Below are 23217 nucleotides of genomic sequence, written 5' to 3' on the forward strand. Positions count from 1 at the left end.
GTAGCAGCACCCACAGCATAGTAATCCTCCACAGTGTGTAATCTTCATGCCCTCGCAGCTCCGGTGGGTCAGCGTGTTGATGTAGTTCTCATTATTTTCCTCTCAGCTGTGTACGAACAGTCCTGCGAGGCATACAAACACAACGGCAACACGTCAGGACATTTTTATATTGACGTGGATGGCAGCGGACCGATCAAACCACAGCTGGTCTACTGCAACGTAACAGGTGACACACACAGACTCACACATGCTTTTACACCTTGCCTGCCTCCCATCATCACTGAACCTTTTTTATGATTAAGATGATTACATAACTTTAAATGATGTCCCCGCTTATCACACCCAGATCCACATTATTGTCCACCTTCATCTTTTTTTTATTTCATCCTAGACTTCAATCACTCCCTCTCCACCTGTCTCTCTTTCACTCAATCTTTCATGCCCTTTGTGTAATCATATAAATGAACTATGATAACGTTCTTTACCTTTCTCTGAATCACATGCTTACTTAGTTTTTTGTTTTTACTTTTCTATCTTTGTCCAACTCATTGACGGAAAGTGAAAATTTACCGCCTAGTTTTGGGCTGGGCTATCGTAAGGCTAACACTAAGAATAGGAGTAACACACTAACTTAACGTGCATGTGTTTGGAAGCAGCATGAAAAACATGAAAAATCCACACACAGAGTGAGCTGAGCTGAAATCACCCACTCAGAAAGAAATGAAAAAAAAAAGGATTACTTTTTATGTTTCGTCAATTATAGCGTTAGACATAAACATTAGGAAAAAAGGTCAAAACTTAGCTGATGAATCAGCTGGCTGGTTTGCAGAAGATCAAATGACCATTAAATACTTTAGATCAACTATTTGGATAATTGATCTGTTCCTGTTTCTTCCCGTAAAACATTCCCAAGCTCCAGCTTCTAAAATTTGACATTTTACTTTTTTTCATGTAGCATCAAAAGGGCAGTTATTTGTTAAAAGAATAGTAGCAAGAATGAAAGGGAAGGTTTACAGGACAGTGGTGAGACCTGCTATGGTATATTGTTTGGAAATGGTTGCTCTAACAAAAAGACAGGAGGCGGAGCCAAAGGTGCTAGAGTTGAAAATGCTAAGATTTTCTTTCCCTCCTGGTAGTGACTCGGAGGGAGAGGATTAGAAACGAGTATCAGAAGAAGAGCTCAAGTTGAGCAGTTTGAAAGGAAATTTAGAGAGTCAGGGTTGAGATGGTCTGGACATGCGCAGAAAAGGTATAGTAGATATTTTGCACAGCAGTAGTTGAACATGGAGCTGCCAAGAAGAAGAAAAAGAGGAAGACCACAGAGGAGGTTCATGGATGTAGTGAAGGAGGACATGCAGCGGGTTGTTCTGACAGGAGAGCATGGTAGTGGATCAAGGGAGATGGAAGCAGATGATTCGCTGCGGCAAACTCGAAAGTGAAGCGCTGAAGGAAAATATGAAGATCCAGCATGAAAAGGGCAGCTTCATCAGCTCTGTTGCATCATAGCAAAAGATTTTGTGGCTAAAAACTCCCGGTCAGCTCGAGTCCTTCTGTGTTCACCTGTTCTTCCTGTGGGTACTCCAACTTCCACCCACAGATTAAATAGCGATTCAAACTTGGCTGTAGGTGTGAATGTGGGAGTCTGTGGTTGTCTGCATGTCGCATGTTACACTGGAATAAGCTCCAGCCACTCCATGACACTAAACAGAAGGACCCAAATGAGGGGGTATTTATACGAAAGTAGACGACTCTTGAATCTGTGCTATTTTCTAAAAAGTATAATCTGCAGAAATATAATTGTCATCCATTTCACTTTCTTCCATCACAGGCTTATTTGTGTAGTTACATCATGCATATATTGCTAATTTCACAGTCTGGCTACTTAGATGGTATTTAAATGGTACACATTCTAGGAAAGAAACTTTGCAGTAGAGCTTTATTGTAATAATAATAAATGAGTATAAATTGCATGCTCTTCTTTCCAACCAGAGGAAAACACATGGATGGTGCTCCTGCACAACAACACTGAGCTGACCCGAGTGCGACCCTCTCCGGCTGTGTCCCAGCATTTGGTTCACTTCGACTACTCATCTCAAGAGGAGCAGCTGCTGGCTGCCATCAGCCAGTCAGAGCACTGCGAACAGGAACTGTCCTACCACTGCAGGAAGTCCCGCCTCCTCAACACTTTGGGTAAAGATTTGCTGTTAGTTGCAGTATAACATTATATGTCTTTCTTTATTATTCTGTAGAGGATTATTCTGATGCTGCTCAGCTGGAACAACTGGAAGTGTTACCGTGTAAAAAGCACATGGCTATGAAAATGTTTTTCAACCTGCAAACACTAAACTCTCTTCTGTAGCATGAAGTCTGCCTCTCCTTGGCTCGTTGTTCATTTCCCATTTGCTGCGAGGCAAAACATTTCTTTCCATTTTGACGATGTTCTGTAATATGAGTGCTTGATATTCACTTTGTATTTCCCTCTCTGAAAATAGATACTAGTTTATCAGTTCACTTTCTGACAGCTTTATCTTAGACAACTTGAATTGTGTTATCTGTTGCTGCTGAAATTTTCTTTATGTACGTTACACTTCAGTAATTCTCACTATTTAAACATCCTATTTAATCCTCATCCCTGTAATGTTTAAACTGCAGTTAAAATATTGGCGTTGAGGTTTTAACTATGCTTTTTCCTTTGATATGTGTTAAGAAAAAACTGTCAAATAAGACAAAAACTTGCTTTTAATTAATGTGTTTGGGTCAAAAGGAAAAAAATCTATAAAAACTTGATTAGGCTGACTCTGTTCAGCTGGAGCTCACCACATCATACTCTCACTCTCAGCCAGAGAACAACAAACTTATTTCACTCCTTTCTTCAAACTTAGTTTGGTTGCAGGGATTTTCTTGTCTTTCACAAATGATTCAGAAACACTGATTGTTCAGGATTTGTTAAAAACCTCCCCCTTTTGGAATGAGTATCGAGTTGGATTAGTGCTTTCTTTGTTTGGTCATGTGTTTTGTTGTGATTGCATTGACTCAGAGGCGGTGAGTATTAGAAACAGAATTAGAATTACTTTGATCCCTAAGTTGCATTAAATTTGTTTTAGTAGCAGTGGATTCAACAGCTTATCCTTTCAGAGTCTGTGTAAAAGAGCACCCGAACATTCAGTGTTGAGAAATAAGTTAAATCAATGTTTTTATTTTTTATCAAACGCTGGTCTCACGGCAAATTGTGATGAAATGCGATGCTTGTGAGGGGCAACCTAGCAAACTGATCTTTTTCTAAAGCTTTCCAAAAAAAACTAAACAAAAAAAAGGAGGAAATAAAACAATTAAGAAAGAAAATGTAAAATATTGCTCACATGTGGACTTCAAACTTACTTAGAAGTCCTTTGAGTTTTGTCCTTGCAGCAACCCAAAAGTGGTCAAGAAATGTCAGCCTGTAGTAACGAAGCCGACTGACCCTCAGAAATGTCCGTCAGGTGTCTCAGCTAACCAGATAAACAGTTTAGTTTTGTCTTTTGATTGCTACCCGTCCAATGCAGATCAGTGGGAGTCTTGAAAGTTTTTATCAACTCAGGACCTATAATGGAGTATATAAGGGAAAGATTTCAGCCCTGAAGAAACTTTTGGTCTGGTGGGTAATAGAATGATAGATGAAAGTGGGAAAAGTGGTCGAAAAGGAAGAATGAGCGGAGAAATAGAAGTTCCATTATAAACTCTCTGGCTCTCCCTGGGAAAAATAAAGGAGTGCTGACTCAGACATCTCCAATCACCCTCTCGCCATCTCTCCACCTACACTCTCTCAAAATGTGAAATACATATTTCAGCTTATACTGTCATCGTCCTCAATATGAAAAACAATATATTCAGTGTTAGGGTTAGGAGCTGGCAAGCATCCCTCCGCCTCAAACACTAGCTTTGTCTTTGGAGGATCATGTGGGCTCTTTCCATGCCACACTCTACTTTCTCACAGCCCAGTCCATCTTGGGACACAATATGGCATCCAAAGAAAGTGCAATAAGTTATGTGTTGTACAAATGGCAACATCCTAGCCTGCATTTGAAAATTGAAAAAACTGAGTTTCAAAATTTTAAGCACAAAGTTTGAAATAATTCATGACGTTACAACTCCCACATAATACTTAGTGGGTTTAAAATGACCAATCAAATGACGGCAAGCGATTCTACAGTCATTCGATTGGTCAAATGACTGCAGGGGATTCTGGTACAGGTCAAGGCTGTTCTCACAGCAGTGTTTAAATAAAAAAGTATAATTTAAATAAAGTGAGATTATTATTTTTTTTTCTGCTGTAATTTATGTTTGCTGACTCTCTTCTAGGTTTTTCTCACCAATATGTTCACACCTCCTGCACTTATATGTACTTACATGGAAAAACTAAGGCTGGGAGACCAATAACAAGACTGTTCCCTGCAGAACAGAGCAGATATCAATGACAGCAGACATGACTTTAAGTCATGCAAAGCTAAAGGTGCTGCTGGGTTATGGCTGGGTGACAAAGCGGCTTGCAGATGCTCCAGAATTCTAGGAAAACTAAAGAAAGCTAATAAATCTAACAATCTTGTCTCAAAAAGAGATTTTTTTTTTCTTAAAGGAGGATCCCCCTTAAAGCTGAAGGTCATTTACAGAGAACAGTAAAATGCTTTTATCACAAAATAATCAGTCTAGTTGTTGTTTCATTTTGAATTTCATGATTTTATAGAACCGGACACTTACATAGGAACAAAAATATCCAATTTAATTTGATCAAAAACACCCTCTACAAGTTTCCAAATGCAGAACCTTATCTTTCCATCTCCTGCTTCTTTTTTAGGCTCCATTTATTGAAATCAGTGAAAACAGTTGTAAGAGTGAGATTTGTCTGTTTCAAGCATTGGAAGCTCCACAGGTTTTCCCAGTTTTCTGAAGATTATTTTTAAAAGGTGGAATTAGACTGATGGTAAATTAAAAGTAAAAAGCCTGTATTCAGAAGGCACGCATGCTGTAGTGAGAGTTCTGATATTTCCCGAGATTTGAGTAAAGGATCTGCAGAAGTGCATCAGTTGCAGTCAGCTAATTTGGGCTGGCACTGAGAGCAGCAGGCTGAGGTTAAATCTGAAATAAGATGTGCTCAGTCTTTGAGAATAAAGATAAACATTTCTTTGATTTGACAGGAAGAATATCTGTTAGTGTAGGAAATTATACCAGTTATGAAATGGAAGACTTTGAAATTTCCCAATGCGTAAGCAGTCTAGCTGTAGTTTAGATATTAGAGATGCACTGAGTGAATTTTTCTTGGCCAATTATGATTTTTATCTTTGAATTGAGGATATGGATTTCAGCCAATTCCAATTTTCCTTATCAGAACAATAATTGACAGGAAATACAAAGAAAACTAAACTGTTATTCTATGCAGTATATTATTTTCACAATTACAAAAAAGTTCAACTTTACGGTTTCCTCCAAAACCAAGTAAATCACAGGATCTTCTTTGACTGAAACAATTGAAAACAAAATGCTTTGCTACTGGTGGTAGAAGTGAAAACAATTAGCTGAAGATGAGCTGCTATTCAACCACCTTTACCCAACACATTTCACCTTACCAAACAAAAGCAGATGCAACAGATTTATGTAACAACTCTCCATCATTTTTCTGATAGCTGCTTAGATTCTTTGCTTATACCGAGGCTGCTGGCTTGGAGCTGGATCTGAGATCTGCATAACTTTAACTTTAGCCACTTTGATTTATGGGTGTCTTTAAAATGTCCATGTTCAGCAGAGTCAGGATGATTTAGGTTTGAGTAGGTTTGTTGTTGAGAACATTTTTGCGGCAATCTCCTCACAGTTTGACAGACTTTGTGTCTTCTCTCAAAATAAAGAACTTCTATGTTAACGATGTGTTAGCATGCATCTATGAGTTTGTGTATGGCTGTTTGGCAAGACTGAAATGAACTGGCTCATAATGAGACATCCATGTGACTGACGAGCCAGTCGCTGGAAATCCCTGGCTGTCCATCTCAATTAAATATTTTTAATTTAGCCTTTTGATTTGTTGTATGTGTCACGGTTTTCAACTCAGCAATAGGTAAAAAGAAGTAGAAGGATAAACATTTAAGGATTCCTTAGTTGGACAAGGGGTTGGTGTTACTTAATAATAATAATAATAATAATAATAGTAGTAGTAGTAGAAGTTATAGTAGTAAAAAAAAATTTATGTTGAAGCTACACATGAACATGATTGTGTGTTTCAGAGGGCTCTCCATTTAGCTGGTGGCTTGGCGGTCCAGGTCAAGGTCGAGTCCAGACTTACTGGGGAGGAGCTCATCCAGGAAGCCAGCAGTGTGCCTGCGGCCTGCAGGGCGACTGTGTGGATCTACAACACTACTGCAACTGTGATGCCGATCGCCTGGAGTGGTACTGACCTTTAAAAATTCATAGGCATTATTATTACTTTGTTCATTTCATGCCAAGTTTGCTCTCTCAACATTATTTCATAAATTAAACTATGATCGCCCTGCCACAGTCCAACATTAATGATCCATTCTAGTTTGAGGGGCTTCCTCCTCTCTGTGGTAACTTTTGGTTGATTTGTTAGTGATGTGTTTGTACTGGAATTAATTATTTACAGCAGGGGTGGCCAACCACATGCCAGTGTGCAGGGTTTTTTGTCTAACTAATCAACTCAGCAAGTGAGTTCGCTAATGAAGTCTTCTCTGCTAATCAGACAGGTGGAGTTTGGGTTGTAAAACAAAACCTGCAGAGTCTTGGCTTTCAATAGCACATTCAACTCTCTACCTGTAATTTAAAAAATGCAGCATCAGCAGGTATTAGGTATGTGCTCTCTTTTTTGGGCTTAGATTTAGAGTTTGTATGATCATTTTTCAGGTTACCTGCCATGCATTTAAACATTACTACCTGTAACGATAACTGAAAAAACTTAGGTACACCAAAAGCTGTAATTTCTAAAAGATAAAAGAAAACGCTAAAGTAGGCAGGTATTTATTTATGATCAAATTCTTGTGTTAATCTTTTCAGACTGTGGGATTAATTATTTTGAATATGACTTATTTTTGAATACACGGACAAACAGACTTTCTAGCCTCGAGTAATAAATTATTGCTCTTTACTTACTTTTCCTTATGCTGTGAACAATCCTGCTGCTTTCATCACACTTCACCTTCTACTTTCTCTCATCTCGCTGTCAAGCTTTTCAGCGCAGACACAGGCTTTACAGATCTGCTTTGCGAGTATGCCACTCATTTCCAGTCTTGGATAAAATTCTCACCTGACAGCGAGACTGTCTTGTAGATTATCTGAACATGTGTGTAAATGGACGGCGCTGCTCGTTCGGCTGTCTGTCTGGAGAGCGCTTTTGGAAAAGGCTGTCACAGAAACTGGCGGAGATGGAGTGTTGAGTGTCAGGTTGGATATGATACGATCTGTCTCACTGTTAAATTGTCTTCCTGAAAATTTGTCTTGCACATAAAACAGGTTGTGGCAGATTATTACAGCAGTCTGGACTTTTTTTCAGCAGTGCCATTTGCTTGGAGATTTATGCAAGCAAATTAGCCTAATTAGCATACATGTCAAAGCAGTTAATCCCAATAAAAAGTAATTTGTCCTTTTTCATGGTTTTTCTCATCTTCTTCCCTCTCTTCTCATTTTTCTTGCTCCTACTCCAACTTCCTCTTTCATCGATTCCTCTTCTTTCCCGTTTTCCTTCCTAATCATTCTTCATGTGTTTCTTCTCTCCCTTGTCTCCTGCTCTCTCAATCTCTCACCACCTTTTCCATCTCCCTGCTTACTTTTCTTCATCTCTGCTTCCTTTCTCGTCTTCCTCTTTACAGGACTGAAGACTCAGGCCTTCTGACCCATAAGGACACCCTCCCGGTCAGGTCTTTGGTGCTGGGTGACATCCAGAGGCCAGGGTCGGAGGCTGCCTACCGGGTGGGACCACTCCGTTGCCGTGGAGACAGTAAGTCTCCATAACTGCTTGGTTACAGCAAACGGAAAGCTGACAAATATCATCCTATTTATAGGTTTTATGTGACCACACATCATTATATAAATGCCCACCTGGAAGGCAAAACAAAGCTCTCTATCGCTGCCTGCCAGTTGTTTTTTTGGTTGTTGTTTTTTTTATAACAGGTTTGTTTAGCCAAAATACTGGATGGTTGTTAAATAATATGCACTAATGACTTGCCGTCAGTGTCCTAAATCTGCCATACAAAATGTCCACATTGCACAAGTATGCCTGTCTGCAAACTCTAGCAGCATTAAATGTTAACCATTTAATCCCAGCCCATGTATTTTAATTCGTTTAAATGCTGAATTTGGGCAGTGTTTTTGGAGGTGTTAAGCATCAATATCATTGGTTTAGACGAGTTAAGTTGTGGTTATGCATTAATTTGGACTGATTTCTGAAAAGTTAACCATCTACTTAATTGGTTTGGACAGCTTTGAACATGTTTTAACATTGATTTCATCGGTTTGGACAGTTGGTAGGAAGGGCTTAATGATGATTTCATCGGTTTGGACAGTTGGTAGGAAGGGCTTAATGATGATTTCATTGGTTTGGACAAGTTCCAGTGGGATTAAACATCTATTCCAACTGGATGTGTCCCATTTTAATCAAAGCCTAACCTTTGACACTGGAGAATTTCATGGTCTTCACCGTTCTGAAGTGGTGACATTGTTAACCAATCCCGAAAGGAAATACATAAAGCAGTCTGTTTTATTGTACACTTTGATCCTGGAAGCAGGTTACAGATATGATTTGTCTACAAGATATTTTTAAACATGATGATGCTCTGACTTGGACTTTGCTCTTTTTAGAAATTCAGAAAGTCTATTCAAACACATGTTTGTTTTCCTGCTTTTTAGAGGAGGTCAGATGTTTGTGAACAGAAACAGAAGGTTGACAAGCTTGTGGGGAAATTCTGTGGTGTGCCCATTTTGGGCAGCTTGTTGGAACTTTCCCTTGAGATCTCAGTCATGTGACACAGATCTATGAATTATGGAAGTAATGCCATTTCCTTGATGTAAAAGATGCTGAGTACTAAATTTAAAAAAAAAATAGACTAGAAGTTTTTATTAAGTATCAAGCTTAGAAAAAAGGATTATGTGTCTAATGTTTAATTAAATTAATTAAATTGAATTAAATGGATTCTTATGGGTTCAGTACCACCTCCTCCTTCTAGCTATCACTAACATAACTGTTACTAATCCATATTTCCTTTTAAGTCTTCATTCTCTGATAACTGCTTCTCATTAAGAATAAAATACAAGGTAAATCAAAGTCAAAGAATCGCACTGACTTTCTTCTTCTTTTCATTGATTGCTGTTCCAGTCACTGTGTAAATGCTTCACAACATTGATAAATAAGTGTTATGAGCTACATTTAATGTTCATGACACAACGTTTTTATCATGCTTCTTAGAGAACTTCTGGAATGCCGCATTTTTCGACAAGGAGACGTCATACCTGCACTTCCCCACCTTCCACGGAGAGCTGAGCGCCGACATCTCCTTCCTTTTTAAAACCACGGGCTCCTCTGGTGTGTTCCTGGAAAACCTGGGCATCAAAGACTTCATTCGCATCGAACTGAGCTGTGAGTACTGTATGAGCTTGAGGGCACCGATTTAATGAGGATTAGAGTGATGTGTCACTAAAAGCTGGAAGTTAAAGTTTTAATCTGGATTTGTGTAAACCCAGAGGTTAAAGACTTTATCTGTGTCAAAACTGTCCTGTAGGCACAAATATTACATTTTTAAAACATCACTGTATCTTTCTGTGTCTTGCACAATCTGAATGCAAACAAGCTACATTAAGTTGACACAAGGACACCATTTGTAACTTTGGCAATGGTTTGCTGCAACATTACCCTCGATTCTTCCGGGACACCGTCAAACCTAGCTGCAGGAAACCGAATAATGATGATATCTGAATCATCACAATCATCATCCCAACAGTTCTGGATAAAGTCGAGTACCTGAACTCAACCCTACGTGCAGGAATTTTAATTCCAAACAAAAATAGGCTAACACTTTATTTGTTTATGCTCTGCCCGACTCAGATCAGCTGGCTGTGTTTGTGGCCCACAGACCTGCTGCCAACAGGGACACTGCAGAGCGCCCTCTGGTGGACAAAATGTGCAGCATCAACAGTCATAGCATGGCTAAGGGGTGTTTCTCTTCTTTACTTTTGAAATTTTCATTTCTAAATGCTAGCTTTCTGTGCTACCTGCAGAATCTTCTAGCAACTTAAAATTTAATGAATAATCATTTTTGAAAATATTTAATTTAATGGAGACATTTAGCCAGAGGAAGCCAGAAGAAGAGAACTGTGGCACAGTCTATGGCATGGCTATGGACATCACTTTTTTATTGCGCAAAAGGACAAGAATGTGATGGTAAAGTTGAAAATGCATCTACAGAAACAACTCCATTATGCTGCTAACACAGCTTTGGCGCTTTGCTAACATCTGCACAGACAGCATGCTGATGCTAAGTAGCCAAGAATACAGTGTGATGTTAAAGCTGAGTGAACTGTAGCCTGTAGGTTTATATTGTTAAATAGTAATTATGAGACAATGCCACACAACAATTAATTTGTATGCACATAATGTCTTTGATACGCTGTTTAGCAATGGTGGTGCTAGATGATTGGTACCAATGTGAACCCAGTGGGAGTCAATAAGAGAATCGATTGAACTGATAAGTTTAAATTCTTCTTTTCCCCCCATCTAATGGGAACCCTGATTTACAAAATGAGTGTACCCTAAGAGTTTAAACTAAAAAAAAGTTGATTAGGTAAGTGTTTATGTCTTTAGAGTCTGAAAATCTGTTTCTTTTTAAACTCAGAAGTGTCACTCCACGCTGGCCATCAGACAGTGCATGTTTAAGTCATGTGTCCATCTTCTATATACTTTCTATAGTATGATTTAGGAAATAGCAGAACTACACTCATGGATGCTCATTACTTTGCCTACAGCACTGACTGCAGTGCAGCAAAGTGACAGGTACACATTTATGAGCAAGTTTTATAGTCAACCTTGGTTCCTTTTGAGACGGTTTCAGTCCATTTCACCAGTTTAGTTTGAGGTTAGTTTGCAGTGTTATCGCTGCACTGCTTTTTGCATTTTCCTAAAAAATGAATTTAAAGGGACACATACACAGCTGAATACAGGGACACTGCTGGAGCAACAGCTTTTCTCCTCGGGGAAATCATTGTCAGCGAGGTTGTTTCAGATCTGAGCAGTGTTGCTTTGTTGGCAGCTGCCTCAGATCACTCTGTAACACTGCAGCTGGGCCTGAGAACAATTTCTAAATGAAGTTACTGCAGGATATTGTTTCATCTTGTTCTGTGCTCACAGAGTAATACATCTTCTCCTTCCAAACCATGAAGGATGAGAGTTTGTTACACAACCGCCATCGTATCTTTTTGTTCGAATGAACACCGCAGGAAGCTTTTTTTCCTCGAGGATGTGCAAAAAGGTGCAGCACTTTAAAATGTGATTAGACTTTTCACTTCCTGCTCAGTGTTACCAAAACTGCTTCCCTGGTTTCTGTCAGAGCTTGGTGAAAGGATGATCTATACCATGACACTATAGATTTATCAGCCAGCTAGGATTTAGTTACAGCCTTTATTTCATATATCATATATATATATATATATATATAGATCTGTGAGTTGCTTCATCGCAATATAGCCATACTGTGTGTGTGGGTGTCTTCTCCATCAAGTCATTTGAAAAAAAAAACCTATTGTAGCACTATGTTAATCAAAAGTTATTTGTTTTATAAGGTGTTTTTTTCTCTCTTGATACATGATTTGCAGGGTTGATGGTTATTAGTAGTCAAAGTGTGGCTAAAAATGGAAGCGAGAATGGAGGTGCTCACCAATTCAGGCTGACTCATAAAGCCAGTCAGTCCCATAGAAAAGGCAGCAGAAATACGCATGTTTACAGCCTGGTACAATAAATGTTTTTGGTCTCTATACATCACACCTTCAGGAGCTCATCCATGGAAATACATGCCATGAAACTCCTGGCACTCAGTCTCTGAGTTGCGGTTCATGCTAGAGGAGGTTTGGCATGGTTTTTTAATCAGCAGTGTTGCTGAGTGTTACGCACTATGTGCATCAGCAAACAGTGACCCCGCTCTGTAACTTTACATGGCCTCCCACTTCATGGCTTTGACAGTTGCTATGGTTTCTAAACACTCCCACTTTGCAATAATATAATTTACAGTTGATCAGTGGATATCTAGAAGGAAAGAAATTTCACAAAGTAACTTGCTGCAACAGTAGAATCCTGTTACAGTACAGAAAATCCTTTATTTCACAAATGGTTATGAAGACAAACTGGAGAGCAAGGTGCTTCATTTTTTTTATACCTGTGGCAGTAGAATTAAAAACACCTGAATTCAAAGTCCATAATGTATAATTTATGATACTCCAAACGTGTTTGTCTGCATACGTGTTTCTGTTTGCAGGGAACAGAGTGGCACTTTCACCCACTACAAATGTGCTCCCAGGCAATCCTCCAAAACCCCTTCTGTACGTTGGGGCGTGGATGACCGATGCGTCGGTCAAATGCTGATTGGTTGGCAAAAGAATAGGGAAGGGAGTGACAGCAACTTTACCAAGAATTGGAGAAACTTGAAAAATCTTGAACTTGACTTGAGAAGAAAAAGATTTAAAACAATACAGCATGAAAAGTAGAGACAAACACTCAGTTTCACTTCAGGTCTCTATATATTCTAACTTCACTGCTTCCTGCAGCTGACTGATAGATCTACAACAGATGGTCTCTGCAGGTTGTTGGACAGACTGTGACCAAGGTGTGGCCTAATACTTTTGCCTGTATAATGTTACTGTATTGGGTGACTTTTGTTTTGTTGACTCACTCTTTGGAATATGTGAATTGGGGGCATGCTAACTTTGATTGACAGGCAGCTGAACCTGATTTATGCCTTCTAGAACATTATTTTATTGAATTAGCTAACAAATACTAAAGCCTGCTGTATGATGGTGAAAGCCCCTCCAAAACATTAGTGTTGTACTTTTGGGTATTCTAGTTTTGGTGAGTAAAATATAAGTACTGTATTTTGGCAGGTGTCTGTGTGTTGAATCCATATAGCTTATTGATAGTTTTAAGAATGTGATATCTGACATATTTTTCCAAAAGAGAAGTGTTTCCACAGTCACTTTAACATACAGATAAAATACCTGCAAGTACTACAGTATACTATAGAGCAGAGCTCTCAAACTTAAATGAGCCGTGGGCCACTGCAGGCACTGTCATGTCATGTGAGGGCCACTTTAGTGTTCAAGTACTTCAAAGGAAAACAAACAAACAAGAAAACACCCACAAATATTTCAGAAAATGTAGTGTTTCAAATATTGTATAACATGACAAAACTGCAAGCGTGAACACAATTTATTTTTCTCACTTTTAACTAACTGAAGCCTTTCATTGAACTACCAAATAAACAAATTGGTGCTGTCTTTCTGGCCAGGAACATGGAAGCACAATTTTGTTCGTATTTAACAAAATAAAAATGCAGACATGAGTGTACACATTAGTTTCTGACTACTAGTGAAAATTGTTTTCTTTTAATTATTTCCCTCACTGAACTGACACAACCAAACCCTCAACATGTTTGTGCTCTCTGCTCATATTGCCTTCATATTAAATAATTTTTGCTCTTTAAAGAACTTATTTTAACATTGCACACAACAACAAAGAAATCCTCCCTAACAAAAAAAGTAACTTCAAGGGTGCATTATATTTCTTCACGTCAATATACGGGCTGAAAGTAGGGGTGATGTGGGCCCTAAGTGGCCTCCCGGGCACGAGTTGAGACCCCCGCTATAGAGAGTTGCACAATGAAATACACAGATTTTAGTTTGTTAGTATTTACTAAAAGCTTCTTAAATAATATGAGGTTGTTTTTAATGAATTGTTGTTTTTTTATTTTAAAAGGAGGACCCTCTTAAAACTTAAGGTCATTTACACAGAATACTAAAAGACTCTTATCACAAAATAATCAGTCTAAATTTAACAGCCTATGAGTTTTGTGATTTAATTTATATAATGATACATATAATTATTATTAAAAAGCGTTCTATTAATCAGTTGTTTTCCTGTCTCTTGCTACTTTTTCAGCCTCCACTCAGGTGGTTTTCTCCTTTGATGTTGGTAATGGCCCGCTGGAGGTTCGTGTGGAGTCGAGCGTCCCGCTGAATGATAACCGGTGGCATCGGGTCCGAGCAGAACGGAACGTGAAGGAGGCATCGCTTCGACTGGATGAACTTCCTGTCACCACACAGGAGGCGCCAACTGACGGACATTTCCACCTGCAGCTCAACAGCCAGCTGTTCATAGGTGAGAATGACATGGATGCATTTGCACAGTTTTTGTTTGTTAATAGTAGTACTGCTGGTTTTGGTGTCTTTTTTTTAATGTCTCTTTTGTTTAAGGAATTCTCTGTCTCCATATATTCCCCCGCACTTCTTTAGAATATAATATACGTAGTCTATATCTCAGACAATATCTTCTTTGTTCTCCGGGGAACAGTAGTTCAGCTCAGTGTTTCTGTACTGCTCCTTCTAAAGTCTGCTTTTAGCTTTTAGTCCTTTTCTTTCCTCCGTGTCCCCATAGTATAACTCTGTGCCTCCCACTTAAGTTCACATCAGATGTCACTGCATGAATTGTTGTACTGTACAGGGCTATTTCTGGTTCCCAAAGGCTTTGGTTTAGAACATTTCATTCTCACGGTACCTTGTACAGCCATCTGTGCCAGGAAGTAGAGCTACCTCAAGTTTTAGCTTTATTTTAAATGTTTGGAACCCGTAGGTTACAGTCGGCATTGGAGAGACGGAAAAAGTAAAATATGGAAAAAATACGGACTCGTATTTGCATGTGTAGCATTAAATAGTCACCTGTTAAGTTTTAATTCATTCTCGAGTGTCTTTGTGTTCTTCTTGCTGTTGTGTTTTTGTTCTCGCTATAGTTTGCTAAATTCAGGCACACGTTTGCTGGATTTATTTGTTGGTTCATCATCCACAAATTTAACCTTAATGAACAGTAAAAATTAGTGTTCAGCACATTAAGCCGAACACTAATTAGTAATGCATGTTAGCGTTGATGAAGCACTGATAGTTAGGATTTTTGTTATGTGTTTTGCAGAATGGTTGTTGTGTGTCCTTCCGACGTTTAGGCCAGGTGCAGGATAATAGATACAGTGAGGGGACAATACGTGCACAGACCATTTTATTGGAGCGTTTATTTGGCAAATATCCAATGTAACAAAGAAGTTCTATTGTTTACGAGGAAAAAACCCCACACAGAATTAAATTGTGCTGATATATATACTTTCAAACATCCCTGAAGATTAATTATTAATAAAAAACAATTCTGTTGGTTTTGTCGAGCCATTTTTCACAGACACCAAAATGCCCAGCTGTTGTTTGGAACCGGAGAGTTTTATTGTGTTAGTTTGCTGATAACTCGTATAAACAGTGCAATTGTTCCTGTAGAGGACGGGCTCTCAAACAGACGGTGAATAGATCCACTCAGGGGGTCCTGATTACCTTTAGAAAATATATATAATAAAACTAAGTTAAAGGAATATGAATGAACCAAAAACAAGAGCTTTTTTTTTTTACCAATATTTCAACCAGTCTCTGGATTCTTAACAATTTAAAAAATCATGGCACTTTTTTTTCCACACACACTTCTTCATTGACTCTGATTATTGTCATCTATCTCACATCCACACCACAAATTTAGAAGCACCAGTTAACCTCACATGCAAACTTGGAGAAACCCCTCACTGGTGCAAGCAGTAGATGCCAACTCCAGAGAGAGAGTGCCAAGGAAAGATGCTGACTACTGCACCATCAGAGCCTATACGAGCCTTATTCTTTTTGGGGTTTGTTTTTTGGGCTTCTAAGTAGGGCTGCCACAAACGATTATTTTGATAGTCGACTAGTCACCGATTATTTTTGCGATTAGTCGACTAATCAGGTCATGCATCCATTGGACGTAAAACGTACAGCTTATTGCACCAGCATGCATCTGCTCTTATATAACGATCATTAGCTTACAGCTTTAAGTGTTTAAAGTATGTGCTAACTAAAAATAAAGACAAGATGATAGTTTATTAAATTTTAATGAAATTTGCAGATTGTTTCGGTGAAGTTTAATAAACTCCTTGCTATCTAAAATATAACGGGACACCGGAGTATATTCTCGAGCATCTCACACTTCTGATAACCAGTTGTCTGCTTGACGTTTATTCAGCTGTGTAAAAACTATAACTTTAATCTCAGGCAAACCGATTTACTCAGGAACAAATAAAATACTAAAAAAAAGCCAAACAATAACATTTTTAAGTTATCTAAGTGACTTATATATGTTTAACCTGAGTAGCGAAAGACGGCGGTGGGTTTGAAAACGATTTGCCCGGAGTCCGGTGTTCTCACGGGCTCTAGTGAGCCTTTCCCCCGGCTAGCTATCGAGCTAGAGGTTAACAGACGTCTCCGAAAACGTCGGAGCGCTTTTGAAAATATGTGGTGTCTTGATAAACTGAGCAGATATTTGAGGTTTATACAGTTACATTCTCGCCTGAAAACATGTTAAACGTTTATTTTGTGACCCAGAAAGAATAATAAGAGTAATATTAAAACTAACTAGCTGCCGCCATTGTTGGAAACTGAGCTGGGCTGCGCTATGAATTCTGGGACAGAGCTACTTCTTCTTCTTCGGGGTTTAACGGCAGCTGGCATCCTTGTACATGCAGTGCTGCCATCTTCTGTTTCAGTCCGTTATTACACTCTTAAATCCTACTACTTATTCCTGCATCTTTTGTGATCTTACAAAGCTTCAAACGACGCGCCGACTATTAAATCAGTCGTCGACGATTTTGATAGTCGACGTAATCGTGACTAGTCGACTAATCGTGGCAGCCCTACTTCTAAGCTAACGTTGGGTGGAAAAATAAATTTTAAAGATTAGTAGTCCACATTTTTTTTTACTACTGTTCATATAAATCCTGTTGCCTGATCATTTCTAAAAAGCTGACTTGGTGGGAGAGAGTGTTTTTTAGAGGCTCCTAGAAAGCTAATGCTTGTTTTTGACCCTAAAGTGTGTTTCACAAGTGCAGCCTATCAGCTCCACTGCAGGATGTCTATGAAAGCCAAAACCCAGCCAAAACCCGGGACCAGTTGAGAGATTAAGTAGAGGTTTTACAGTCTTTTTTTGATTTGAACTCTAGCAGTTGAGCTCAGTTGAGATCTAGAAGATAATTTTGACTAAAGTTGCTCTTTTCAACTTCTTGGCTCTAGGTCAAATAAACTGTGAGTGAGATTTTCTTTTAAATAAAATTTAAAAAGTACAAGAGAAGCAAATCTTTTTTTCTTTTTTCAGATTATTTTCTCCTAATTTTGCGAGAAATCCTCCTAGACTTGGATTCAAAGGCAGGCCCCACGTCTGGTTTCCTCTTTCAGAGTCATACTTTAAAGGAAAAGAAATCATCTACAACAGAGAGCTAAACTGTTCTTGGCCAGATGCCACCAGCTCTTCAGCATTATTGAATATGAAAGTGCTGAGGCGATGGTTCTGACCACTGAACAATAATCACAATAAATAAGCATGCAGTGGGGAGTTGTGATTATATATATATAGGCCATGGTGATTTCTTGCAGCAATAAACTTTAAATAAACTACAAAGAACTCTAAACCTCTAAGTTATTCATTTCGCAGTTATCTTATTAACCAGCTACAAACTTCATCAATGCAGCAGCCCTATTTAACTTACAGCCAGTACAATTCTACAATTCAAGTCTTATCATTCTGTAAATATTTAGTCTTTCACTTCTTATCAGTAATCACACTGAAGGGAAAACAAGCCAACAAACTCTGAAATTGTCTGGTGGTCACAAGAACAGACAAATCAAGGAGAATATAGATTGGCTGCATGTGTTTAACCAATAGGCTCTTTGTAAATTAACTGCGCCTCACCTACAAAGCAGAGCAGGCAGCAGGTGGCAGAGAAAAATATCTGCTGTCGTTTTGCTGCTTCCTATATATTATGGTTCTTCTGCAACTTGTACGCTGTCTCCAGCAGCTGTTAAATCTGATGAGTTAGCCTCTTAAAGTGCTATAAAGTCGGTGATCTCTCTTTACGAATGGTCATGGTCAGTTTCACATGAATTCTCCTCAAATCAGCATCTCTTAATGGCTGTATATAAATCACCTGACCCAACCTGTCCCTCTCAAACAAAGTAACTCAACCAAAGACATTAATAGAGGAAATAATTACAAAAACAACAGGTTTCAGTGTCTAACCCCTCACCCTTCAAACAGTCATGGCGAAAGGTTGCTCTTTCCTGAGTCTGGTTCTGATAGAGGTCACTTCCTGTTAAAATGGAGTTCTTTATCCCCACATTCACAGAGTGCTTGCTTATATGAGCGTTGTTTGATTAAGCTGTGCTGTCTTTTTCTTAAAATATAAAGAACATCAAGATTACTTTTGCAAAAAACAGGTGGTTCATACTGTAGCTTTTCTTTAAACAGCAAGCAGTTATACTCTACTGTTTATACTGATAGTTTATGTCAGTAATTAAAAAAGCAGTAGTTGACATCAATTGATACCTGGATGGATGATAGCTACATTACCTGGTTTGTTGTTGGTTCTCTTTTTGTTTCTATATTTTGATTTTATTAGCTTTATTTGTGAATTAAGGTTTTAAATATTAGCAATGATGTTGTTGAGCAGAAGACTCAAAATTTGGCACCAAAGTAAATAAATTGATTAATGACTTGTAATTGTTGAGATTTATTTATTCATTTACGCTACTTTTGAAGGGCAAACACATTTTGCTTATCATCAGTGACAGGGTCTTAGATGTGCACACCTTTTCCAGCAGTTTATTTATGAGAGATTTTTCTTCACGTGTTTTTTTTGTTTTTTTTCTCAAACCTGAATTTTTTTGAAGACGGCAGCATTGCTCCCTTACTTAATGATAATAATAATAATGGATTGCATTTATATAGTGCTTTTCTAGGCACCCAAAGCGCTTTACAATTCCACTATTCATTCACTCTCACATTCACACACTGGTGGAGGCAAGCTACAGTTGTAGCCACAACTGCCCTGGGGCAGACTGACAGAAGCGAGGCTGCCATATCGCGCCATCGGCCCCTCTGGCCATCACCAGTAGGCGGTAGGGTAAAGTGTCTTGCCCAAGGACACAACGACCAGGACAGAGAGAGCAGGGGGATCAAACCGGCAACCTTCCGGTTACAGATGAGCTTCCCAATCCCCTGAGCCACGGTCGCCCCCACGTACATGGATGGATCTACATTTTTGGCACAGGTTTTACAAATGCCTTACCTGCCACAGCCCTCCCATTTATCCGGGCCTGGGACCAGCAGTAGGAGTAGAATGGCTTGAGACCCCCCAAATCACATTTTGAGTAATATTTAAATGAATGCCTCATGGCTGTTGTGGGGCTATTTGGCATCAGCTTAATAACACGTGCTGTCCAGTTTGATTTTCTACGAAACAGCTCAGTTGGTTATTAGCCATACTAGCAGCAAGACCTCAAGGATCACGTCTAGATATGTCTAAAAATTTTGGTTTGGATACAGATCCCTCAATAAATTGTTCAATTTTGTTGGGGTTTTTTTCCCAGTAAAATTTCGGTTTATTTACATGTGCCCCTTTCTTTTTTCCTATCACCATCATCAGATCAAAACTGTAGCTATATTGTCCGGTTCTTTGGTTTATTAGTAAATATATGCTAAAATGGATAAATAAAACTAATGACATTCCCGTCAACCCTAGCTGTACTTTGAATTTTGTGCAAATTTGTATGCTAATAAACTACGATTAAGATGCTGAACATTAGCTGCTAAACATCAGCACGGCAAGCTGATGTCAGCATTTCTCTCACCACCACGGTGCCTAAGTACATCCTCCACACAGCTCCCAGCATGGCTGTAATCTCATATCTTGTTTTTTATTAAGCCCTCCCTGACAGCTGGATGGCTCCTTACTTCTACCTCTCATCCCCCCAGTTTGTACCAAACCATCTCACTTTAAAAGTTAAAAATATCAAACCTCTATAGGGTAATATGTCATCCAACACGTTTCTTAAAAGATATCATTCAGCTATATTACACTCATAATAATCCCCACAATTATTAATAAGATTTTAAGTGTAAAACGTATATATGAAATGTAACCCTTTTAGTGTCTTGGCGGGGGGTGACTTTAAAGCCGTGTTCGGATTTCTCTCTACATCGTCAGTATCTCACCGCGTCCCTCCTTGTTCACATAGTATGAAAGGCTGAATATTAATTTATTTGCATTCACAAGCCTCAGCATGGGCGTGATTAAATTTACAATCCATTTTACCACATGAATTGTATTTGTAAGACTCCATTTGTAAGGCAAAACTGTTCTATTGTGTAAATTATAAGCTCCTGTGTTGGTTTGTATAAATTCACAAGCCATATTTCAATGTATGCTGTACTTATGTGCCATAATCCTGCCTTGCTTTATAAGGCAGCGGATTCCATTGTCTTGATTAATAAGCCGTGTTATTGCCTTGCATGGATTTATAATCCCCAGCATGCTGTTTGCGTTGGAGGTGCTAAAAATCCATACACAGCAATTTAAAGTGAGCTCTGCAATTAGCTCAGCAGAAATCACTTCCTTTGTGAAGGTTAGGAGCAGTTGTTTTGTTTGGTTTGGATAGTTGAGCCTTTGTATATTTGTGCAGCATCACTATCCACCAACTGATAGTGATGCACAGTTTATTCCTCCATGCTGGGATGTGTGGATGAGACTCCAGCCTCTACAAGGATTTTCAAGATTCCTTTGATCTTCCCTTCATATCCCTCGAAATGCAGCTGCATTGGCACCAGACTGTCCTATTATAGACAGTGCGGTGTGCACAATATCCTGTCAAGTCAAGGTTGTTATTTTTCTTCTAATCCTCTTTGAAGAGCAGCTTAGTGGGTTTTTTTTTTGGGGGGGGGGGTTTCGGGGGACCCTGATGTGTTGATCTAATTTGATTACATTGATTATGAAAAGTTATATGCTTTATACGAGGCGTATTCAACCTGCAGGTTAAGCCAGTGATGACAAAAGAATTTTAAAAAAAAAACTTATCAGTGTTCACTAGACTGTTCATATCCTGTTCATCGGAGTTCACATTACAAATGTTATACACCATTGTTTCCATTTTCATCTAACTAGGTTAAAAACACTCATTAGGAGGATAGACTTATCTTTGTTAAGTTCAAGAGTCAGGAGATGCCCTCATGAATGATGATGATGAGGCTAAGAATACAAAAAAAGTATGGGCAAAGAGAGAAAAGCTCATGAGCCAAAGCATACCACATCATCTGTCAAACATGATGGAGCCAGTGTTATGGCCAGTGGGACCAGGCTACAACTGCTTATTAATGACTTCTTAAGTGAATTCTGAAGTGAAGAGCTTTTCTGTTTTCTGAATATACCGTCAAAGAGACAAAACGGTAATTTGTTTAATTATTATGCTCAGTATTTTCTCCCTGTCTATGTTCTGTCCTTCCTCTGTCATTTGTTTTACTTGAATTCAGAATTTATTTTTTTGCAGGATAAATGGAGAGAAATCATAGCCTCCAGTTGCAGTTTGCACTGTATTTTTCACACTTTAACCATTGCTCAGCAAGAGTCAAGTCTTTGCACACGAGTCAACATCTTCCTTGCAAACCATCACAGCAACCCGCTAACGATCAAAGCAATCACAAGGAGGTTTTCAGTCCAGGACTGTATACCATTCGGTGCCCAGTTTCACATAGCAACTGCCAGAAACCACTTAGCAACCAATCAGGGAATGAACCATTCTTCCCTAGCAACCTGTAGCTATCAGAGGGCCACAAACAGGTTTCTAGGCATGTGTGATTATTGCCTAACTTCCAGTGGGTTTTTTTAATGCTACCATTTTTTGCTGCTTTTATATGCCTCTGTGTTCTATTCAGTAAAGATTATAAAAATATTCTTGCACACACAGTTATTGAGTAAAAATGATCTTGCCAAAATTTTGAGATGTGGCAATGATTATTTTGTGAATCAGTGTTTATCAGTGATGGTACAAAGTAAATACTTGCTCAAACATCTGAAATTTTCTTCTCAGTAATGAGTAAATTGAGGAACTGTTGTATAAGGAACAGTGAATGAGTGAAAAAAGGAATAAACAGGCTAACAAAACTGTATGTTTCCTTTTTTATAATTGCAACTTTACAGACTCTTAACTGTAGGGGTGGAATAGACATCAAATGTAAAGTGTTTAGGCTGAACATATATATAAATTGCCATGTTATCTATATGCTCTTTTCATGTGTGCAGCATAAGCAGCCCACGCAGCACATATAGTGTTTGATGATTGTTTTGTTTGCCATCGCTCAAGCGGTGCAGGTCAGCTCATCCTACAGCATACTGTTTTTGGTTGTTTGTTTTTAATCTGTGTTTTCAGAAAATATCCTGGTTTCATATTGAGATTTTAAGTCTTTTCTCTAAGGCTGTGCTGTGCTTTTGCTCCTTCTTAGTTTAACTTTTCTTTTTCCTGCGTTTTGCTTGTTGAGCTCGGTGTTCAGGCTTGAACACGCATCAGCTTTGATCTCCATTTCACTAATTAATTTCTATTCACTCTGATGTCGTCTCACGTGTCCAGTATTACACAGGATCCAGACGTATAGTAGACACTGAAAATGTCTTGTTAGAGCTGATGCATTTTTGATGGATATGAGGCTGAAATTCTCTTGAAGGTCTTACTCGTAGCTCTGCTCCTTTGGTCAGAGGTGGAGTTTATCTGCATTTCAATTCTTTGATGTATGCTTTGATCCCCACATCACAAATCCCTCATTATGCTGTTTTAAGTGTTTTCTTTAAGCAGCGTTTCCATTTGATGTGAAGAGTGTGTAATCCTTGTTGGAGCTGAAGTTGTACGGCAGGATGTTTGTTGAAAACCCTCACCGCTCTGATAGCCTCCCTGGTAGGAGGGTTTGTTCTTTAATAACCTCTCCTTGCTGCTGTTTTATTGCTTTGATCAGAGGTGGTGGTCCTCAGGGATGCTTTTCTGCTCACTGCTACAGTCACCTCTTTCACTCTCACACACTGCCATTTAAAAATTTCCAGCGCTACTAAAGCTTTTCTTTTG

General features: G+C 38.8%; 1 protein-coding gene across 1 annotated transcript in view; it reads left to right on the plus strand.

Moving 5' to 3' along the window:
- The window catches only part of LOC134616533 (contactin-associated protein-like 4), a 139975-nt gene that overhangs the window by 94606 nt on the left and 22152 nt on the right, over window positions 1-23217 (plus strand). Inside the window, exons 12-17 of the mRNA XM_063461394.1 lie at window positions 107-226; window positions 1990-2190; window positions 6249-6411; window positions 7845-7972; window positions 9437-9607; window positions 14168-14386. Of these exons, the coding sequence (XP_063317464.1) occupies window positions 107-226; window positions 1990-2190; window positions 6249-6411; window positions 7845-7972; window positions 9437-9607; window positions 14168-14386 (1002 nt within the window). The remainder of the gene's footprint in view (window positions 1-106; window positions 227-1989; window positions 2191-6248; window positions 6412-7844; window positions 7973-9436; window positions 9608-14167; window positions 14387-23217) is intronic.

This window comes from Pelmatolapia mariae, linkage group LG18 (assembly GCF_036321145.2).
Source record: "Pelmatolapia mariae isolate MD_Pm_ZW linkage group LG18, Pm_UMD_F_2, whole genome shotgun sequence".
Taxonomy (NCBI): domain Eukaryota; kingdom Metazoa; phylum Chordata; class Actinopteri; order Cichliformes; family Cichlidae; genus Pelmatolapia; species Pelmatolapia mariae.